Raw genomic sequence first — 7,573 nt, 5'->3', positions numbered from 1 at the left:
AGAGAGAGAGAGAGAGAGAGAGAGAGAGAGAGAGAGAGAGAGAGAGAGAGAGAAATGGAAACAGCTGCCTTCAGTTAATTAGAGTCCAAGGAAGGTTCTTTGGTTTTTGTTCCTATAACTTGCTGAAATTCTTTCGTTTCCTTTTTTTTTTCTTTGTTCGATTTTTTCTCTTCTTTTCTGTTTTCCATCGACCAACATTTTTCGAGGGTGGAGCGAAGAAATTAAAGAATATAAATAATCTTGGTAAACTGGAACGTTAACGGAGTGTAAAATAGGAGGGAAAAGGAATATAATGGGCAATTTTTATTCCCCTCTTCTTTTTTAGTATTTATAAATTTTGTGCGTGAAAGAAAATAATTAAAAGTTTTTTCCCGGAATATAGAATTATCGTTGGTTTTAGTTATATTTGGTGATTGTAGCAAATAGTACATTTTTTACCAATTTTAAGGAAATTAAGAAGAAATATTTTTTTCACAATAAACAGTAATCAATGATAAGTTTTTATTTCAATTTCTGGCAAATTTTTCATAGTTGAAGAAGAAATTTGCAAAATAATAGTGGAGATAGATTCGAAATAATTAAAAATGAATTTGTATTCTTTGCTACAAAGTTTTCAATTAATTTGTTGAAGATGAGAGGGTATTATGAAGATTACATAAAATGAAGATACACAAAGGCATATTATAAATATATGTTTTTGTTGTGCAAAAAGTTTAATCACGTCTTTAGATTAAATTAAAAAATTTATATATATTTCTTAACGAGTAAAATCTTAATTAATTCGTATCGTAAAAAGAGATTTCAAAATTTTTTAAAATAGAAATATCTATAAATAAAGAAATAAAATGAAATCGAATTAAATATAATTCTAAATATATCTGTTATATAAAACAGAATGATATAATATAACTTTGTAAATTTCCAAAATAAAAGAGATGATATTCATGAAAAATTTCCTGCGACTCATTTTTATCTAAAAAAAAAAAAAAAAACATTCGAAACATGAAAAAAATATATAATTTGATAAATGATAAAATTTTCATCACTCTTTTCTCTCTTTCTCTCTCTCTCTCTCTCCATATCTCACGCGAGAATAAATAATATAATTTATAATTATTCTCTCTACATACAAGGCTCGTAATTTTATGCAACGAAACTTGATGCATTCATCATCTCAATTGTATTCTATTTCATCTTAATTCTATTCATGAGATTTTTTCCCTATTCTCATCAGATTTTCTTATGTTAATTTCAACATTGTTACGAGTGGTTATTTCATTTACGATGATTCTTATGGAAAATATTTTTCCCTTCGTGCTAGGAAAATTTATTTCATAATCCCTGAATTCTTAAAAATTGTCAAGCCTAAAATTACAAAAAAAAGTCTTCGAATTCGCAGCTTCTTTCAAAAAGAACTCTGTTCCAAAAATTGTTGTATTTTCCCCAAATTTAAATATTCATATAAAATTGAGCAATATAAGTTTCTCAATATTTATTACGTATCTTACACCAAATACATATTTTCTATATAATTTACATTATGATTAGCCAGCCATAAGAGTTTCATTTAAATTTTCCACGATTGCATCATAAAACGAAAACTGTTTATCTCGACACCTATAAATAACGCATACAGTATCTGGAAAAAGCATATATACACTTGCAACAATACAATTCTCCCATAATTTTCCATACATTTTCTGTTACACATAATTTACAAAAAAAAATTTACAAAACCTTAGCTTTTTAAATTAATATAAACAAAAATATATCACGAATTAAATACCTCGAATAATACCGCGAATATACTTTTTTCTTAATAACTCTATACATACTTTTTTCGGATACTGTACACCTTACACGTTACACAATCGTTACACAGGAATCAACAGATCGAAAGTCCACGCAATTCCGCTCGTAACGCCCACCACGTCCATTGACATTTCCATCCGTGTGTGTCCATTGACGCCAGGGTTGACGCGCGCGATGTCGCGCAATGATTTATCGAGCGTGTCCACGCATACCGATCGTCGTCTTAGAACTTCTCTAATTGCCTTTGTCACGGAGGAGGAACGTGCCGATCCCGCGTGACGATCCACTCGAAAGAACCGGCGATCGACTATTCTAATCGGCGCTCAACCTCTTATCCGCGCCGTTAAAATGCATGAGGATCAGGGAATTGGATTAAAGAACGATCGATAAAGATATATATATATATATAATTCTCGCGTTTTTTTATATTTTATTTTTCGTCACAACATCTTTTCCTCGTAACAGCAACAAAACCTTGATACGAAATTCATAATCAACGACGTGTTTGAAATATTATAATTATGCGCATTATATTATTCTGTACGATAATTTTAAAGAAGCGTTTTTCAAAGATTTCGATTCGCGGTGAAGGGAGGAATGTTTGAGCGGAGGCGTGGAATCGAGTCATGAATGAACACGTAACACGTTGTGGCGCATCGATCGATATGCATGTAAGTTGGATATATATGTATATATACGCGTTTGAATAAAGACTAAGGCGGAGGAGAAGAACGCTAAGGTCGATCGCTTAGTATGGATTTACCGCCTTACACGCGGTATTACGTATGCGCTGGGAGTTGAATGTTACGAGCGTTATGACTCGTGGCTGTCATAAGACGTTGTCCCATGCATGGCTTCCCCTTCGTATCGTTCCTCTCCTGCCTTTCACATCTCTCCTTCCATTTGTTCCTTCGTTCTCGAGTGTATCGAATATCATTTTAGAATCCGTATTTTTATTTTTATCTATTTGGTTTTTGGTTATTGATATTGTTCTTTGAATTCGAACAGTATATAGAATTTTCTGTGATATCTAGGTAGAGTTATACACGGTTTTTATCAATCATCTTCGTTTTTCGAATAAAAAATATTGGGATTTGGATTATATATTCGATACATCGTGATAAGTTTTCTTTTTATTAATAGAGATTTTTTTAGTTATTTATTACATCGATATCAATTTCATTTTTTCTTCTTCTAATCATTTTTTGATATTTATAATGATGAATTATATATCGCATGATATAATTTATAGATAAGTTATCGGAAGTGATAATGGATTAGAGAACTTTGGTTTTTCGGGGGGGGACTTTCATAGCGACGAAAGTGAAATTATAATACCTTCGTAGAAAGAAGATTGATCGTGGATTATCGTCTTCAGAAAATGCATATAAAAGTGGTTCAAACACACCATCTCGAGAATATCTTGAGATAAACTTGTTTCTATAAAATTGAATAACTGCGTTCGTTTAACAAAATTTCTTATGTAACTTTTATATAAGATTTTCAAATATTACATTAACTATTAACGATATTATACGTAAAACCTCGATGCAATTTCGTTTTTAAAACGTTGCTCATAAGTTTAACATTTTTTAAAAATAAATAACTTAAAATTTTAACCATCAAATAAATTTCCATATTCTTCACTTTCAAAATCCATAAAACCCCAAAGTTTTATCTATCAAAGAAAATTTGAGAAGAAAACTTTCCACAAATTTCCACATTCTCAAACTCCAATTATCAAAATCATAAAATCCTATCGAACACATATTATCAATATTTTCAAATTTGAACTAATTTTATGCAGCCTCCCAAAAATTCTCTAACCATAAACTTCGACAAACTTCATCAAATCACGATTCTTCCAAACTTCTTCCAATCACTCTTTTCCATTCAATTTAAATTATTTGCATAAACCTGGAAAGAAAGGGAGGCATAAAAAACGATCGTTTGGAAAATGGATGGGTTCCATCGATTTTTTTTTCATTGGAGAAGAGAAAAACATTTTATCGCAAATTTCGATGAAACGAGAGAGGGAGGGAGGGGAGAGAGGGTTGGAAACTTTGACATTTCGAGATCGATCAGAACAGTTCTGTTTGAATAACTCAAGCGCGAATGTTTACTCGCGAACCGTTGTCGCGTGATACGATTACGTGGATGTAACAAGCATTACGTGCTCGAAGGAATATATTACAAGATATATACGGCTTCCTTTGTTTTCTTATTCTCCTCTTTGTTGAATACGTATTTTTACGTGTTCCTCTGATCAGTCAGTTTGAGACGAGGAGGATTGCAATTTTTGTTAGAGAGATTTGGAATATGAAAAGAGAGAATATGAATGAATTTTTTATATTAGCGTGAAATGGAACAAGAGATCGTGATTGTTATCGCCTTATACTGATACTTGACGATACATTGATTATATCGTTATGATGAATGTAAGAAGCGAAGAAGAAGAAGGAGGTTAGTTGATGAGATAAAATCAGTTAAAGTTTTATCTCTTTTTTCCCTTAATATTTTTGATTATTGGTCAATAATTCTTTATTGACCAGTGTTTCTTTTAACGATTAATTTAATGATCTATTTAATCCTTTCGTTGGTTGTGTGATAAATTATACTGTCATTGTTAGTACAGTGACTTGAACTGTTCGTTTAAAATTAATCGAAATAAATTATTCTTCCAGATTACGGAAGATATACAACGAAATGACATCGTTAAGTTTCATAGTCAATCACAACTTGCACTTTGAATAATGTTAAGCCTCCGCTTGACTTGTTCGAGGCTTATAATTATATAAATCCTCTCGAGTATACTGTGTACGTATATATGCACGTGAAATAACGTCAGAAACTTCGCGCAACATTTGACATATTAATATTTGTCGTGTTAAAGAGAATGGAATGATAATGTAAATCAAAATTAAAAAAAAACGTGTAATGATGACGATGGAAAAAAGAATCGATCGAAAAATTATTAATATCAAATAGAATTACATATTACGAATCTTTTAGTATTATATCAAGGTAAATATCAAATTTTCTTCTATAAATTCATAAACATCCGCAATTTGATTGCTCACCGCGACCAAAATTATATCTTGTTAATTGAATTCATAGCTCGAACCATAATATTATTTCTTTGATGGGATATTCTGGGGAGGGGGGGCAGGATAGTTAAATATTGTATTATCGTGATATAATCAGAGAAAATGTTTTAGATCTGATTCACAGATTCAGAGAAAATAATATCTATTGTTCGAACGAGAAGTTGTTGATGAAAAGAGGAAGTCGATAATGAGTTTCCATTTTATTCGATTATAGCGGATAATTTTCGAACCATTTCGAGCGACGAAACGAAAATTTAATTAGAAGTTAATCCAAATTTTTCAAGCATATTTATGCTTTATAATCTGTATTATTTGTGTGTAATAATATTCATCGTATCGATACGATATGTAATATAATATAAATAAATTACTGTTTATCCAAATATTTTCATTGGAATTGCGATACGTAAATATCAAAATTTACATGCATAGTGTTTAATTTTAATAGAAATTGCGTTGTGATATTTAGAATAGTTTTTAAAATTAATTTTAATATCTACTACTAGGAAAGAAATAAAATTCGAATTTAATTTCGATTAAATTACAATGATATTGCACGTGATACACGATTACAACACACAATAATTTAAATTTGTATGAATTTTTCAAAATTTGTCAAAATTTAAATAGTTTAAATTGTTTAAACCAAAGAAAGTTACTTTTATCGAACAAAGTTTTCCAAATCTCTTTTTCGCGCGCTTATTTAAAATTTAAATCCCCCTATTTTTTGCGCATTTCGATTAACTATGCCATTTTTCTTTTTCAGAGCTGGAACTCGGTACACAATGCGTGGTCGAAATGTCCGGACAGCAAACCATCCTTCAGCATCCCACCACGATGGACAAGATCGAACGGTGAGTGAACTTTTGAATTTTTTTTTTTTTTCTCTCGAAAAGCCCTCGACGAGCTTTATTTTCTTTTTTCCCCCATCCCTTCCTTTTTAATCTCCCCAAGTCAAAGTTTCGCGATCCATTGGATCCTCGTCGTTCGGTTAAGTTTCAAGGCTCGAGACGATAAGATAGTAAGTGTCTCATGAAAGTCGAATGAGATACATTCCCAAGTTTTTATCTTTTAGCGAGGTGGAGAGGGATCCATCTTTTTATCTGTTTAAATTTTCTGTTACAATTTTTCATTAATTGAGGATTTAATAATTATATTATTAATAATATTAATAATTATATTATTATTATTATTATATAATATTAATATTATATAATATTATATTATTATTATTATATAATATTATTTATACTATTCTAATCTGATCTAAGATTTTGGGATTGATTTTTTAAACGTTTTTACAGCATGATACAATTATTCTGTAAAAGTGTAATAAAGTGGATGGAAAGAGGTTGGATTATGTATTTTGTTCAGAGAAGATCACCGAGATTATTAAGTTATTTTAAGGAACACAGAAAACAAACACGAGAACATTTGTTTGACAGATGGAGGATAGATATAATTTTCGCAACAAAAGTTATTCAATTTGTAACAACGATGGATAAGAATCCAGGTTTAAAATTTATCAGAAAATGATAATCCATTGCATCAATCAATTATCGTATCGTGCAGTGTACAATCTATTTTTAGATAGAAAATTGTTAATGTAAACTTTATAGAGACTCTAAACTAGAAACTCTTTTTTTTTTTTTTGTTTAAAGATTGATAAGTTGTTTTATCTGTGTACATTATAGATTGGAATTGTTTGTTCGTTCGAGGTAAAAAATATATTTTTAATGTTTATGTGCAAGAGAAATCTCGAATGAATGCACTGAAATTGAACAACTTTTCTTCGATATTTTCAATTTAAAAAAAAGATACGATTGTCATAAGAAAAGATAGAAGATAATTAAAAAGATATATTATAAATATTATAAACGTGGCTACAATTTTTATGACAATATTCAAGAATCGTATATAGCTTGAAATTATTAAAAAAATCCATAATAAAATAAACAAAATTATTTATTCGAATGAATAAAGAAGCTTTTATCCTTTTTACGAAAAAATCATAAATACGTGTTTCCTGCAATTTTATACAAGATACTTAATTTAAATTAGAAAAATAAAAATCCTGCATGGTGCTATTAGAATGCATTAGACGATATTATCGCATCGATAAAAAGGAAATGCAGCATACGCGCGTATCGCCGCCATTTGTCAGATAATTAAATCATGCAGTCTTATCAATGTAAATAGATAATATCGAACATCCACGGTACGCAAACATCGAGCAGGAAATCCATAAAAGAATTCCAAAACGAATTGCGTTTATCAGAAGAAGAGGTAAACCTGGTTTTTCATTTAACCCCTTAATAATGGTACACGTACGAAAAATGGCGATGTTGAGAAATTAATAATTAATTAATCAAACGAAAGAGAGATACGTATATTACATAAGAGCGAGGTAAAAACGTTGAAAACGCTATAATTAGCGACGAGACAAAAAAATTGAGGCGAGGATAGCCAATTCTCAATTCTCTTAAATCTTTTTCCTTTTAGAAAGAAGGAGACGTTGCAAGAGTTTTTTTTGATTACACGCCCCGAGGCGTGTCGTTTACGCGTGAAAAGATTCCTTTCCCTTTGAGAAGAGGCCGATCTATCAGAGAAAAAGGAACAATGAGTTCACGATCTAAACACAAGAGCGTGTATCC

At 30.4% G+C, this 7,573-nt stretch overlaps 1 protein-coding gene and 1 long non-coding RNA gene across 14 annotated transcripts in view; both read left to right on the top strand.

Annotated features, from left to right (window-relative positions):
* The window catches only part of LOC102672787 (kinesin-like protein KIF13B), a 130,034-nt gene that overhangs the window by 16,383 nt on the left and 106,078 nt on the right, over nt 1-7,573 (top strand). For all 13 annotated transcript variants that reach the window (XM_031515337.1, XM_031515338.1, XM_006609956.2 and 10 more), the window contains one exon: nt 5,686-5,773. In XM_031515337.1, coding sequence (XP_031371197.1) covers nt 5,718-5,773 — 56 coding nt within the window. In that variant the 5' untranslated portion in view covers nt 5,686-5,717. The remainder of the gene's footprint in view (nt 1-5,685; nt 5,774-7,573) is intronic.
* The window catches only part of LOC102672690, a 4,204-nt gene continuing 3,208 nt past the window's right edge, over nt 6,578-7,573 (top strand). Inside the window, exons 1-2 of the long non-coding RNA XR_420922.2 lie at nt 6,578-6,588; nt 7,429-7,433. This is a non-coding gene — a long non-coding RNA (uncharacterized LOC102672690). The remainder of the gene's footprint in view (nt 6,589-7,428; nt 7,434-7,573) is intronic.

Source organism: Apis dorsata, unplaced genomic scaffold (genome assembly GCF_000469605.1).
Source record: "Apis dorsata unplaced genomic scaffold, Apis dorsata 1.3 scaffold_67, whole genome shotgun sequence".
Lineage (NCBI taxonomy): Eukaryota > Metazoa > Arthropoda > Insecta > Hymenoptera > Apidae > Apis > Apis dorsata.
This window is presented reverse-complemented; position numbering and strand designations above follow the sequence as displayed.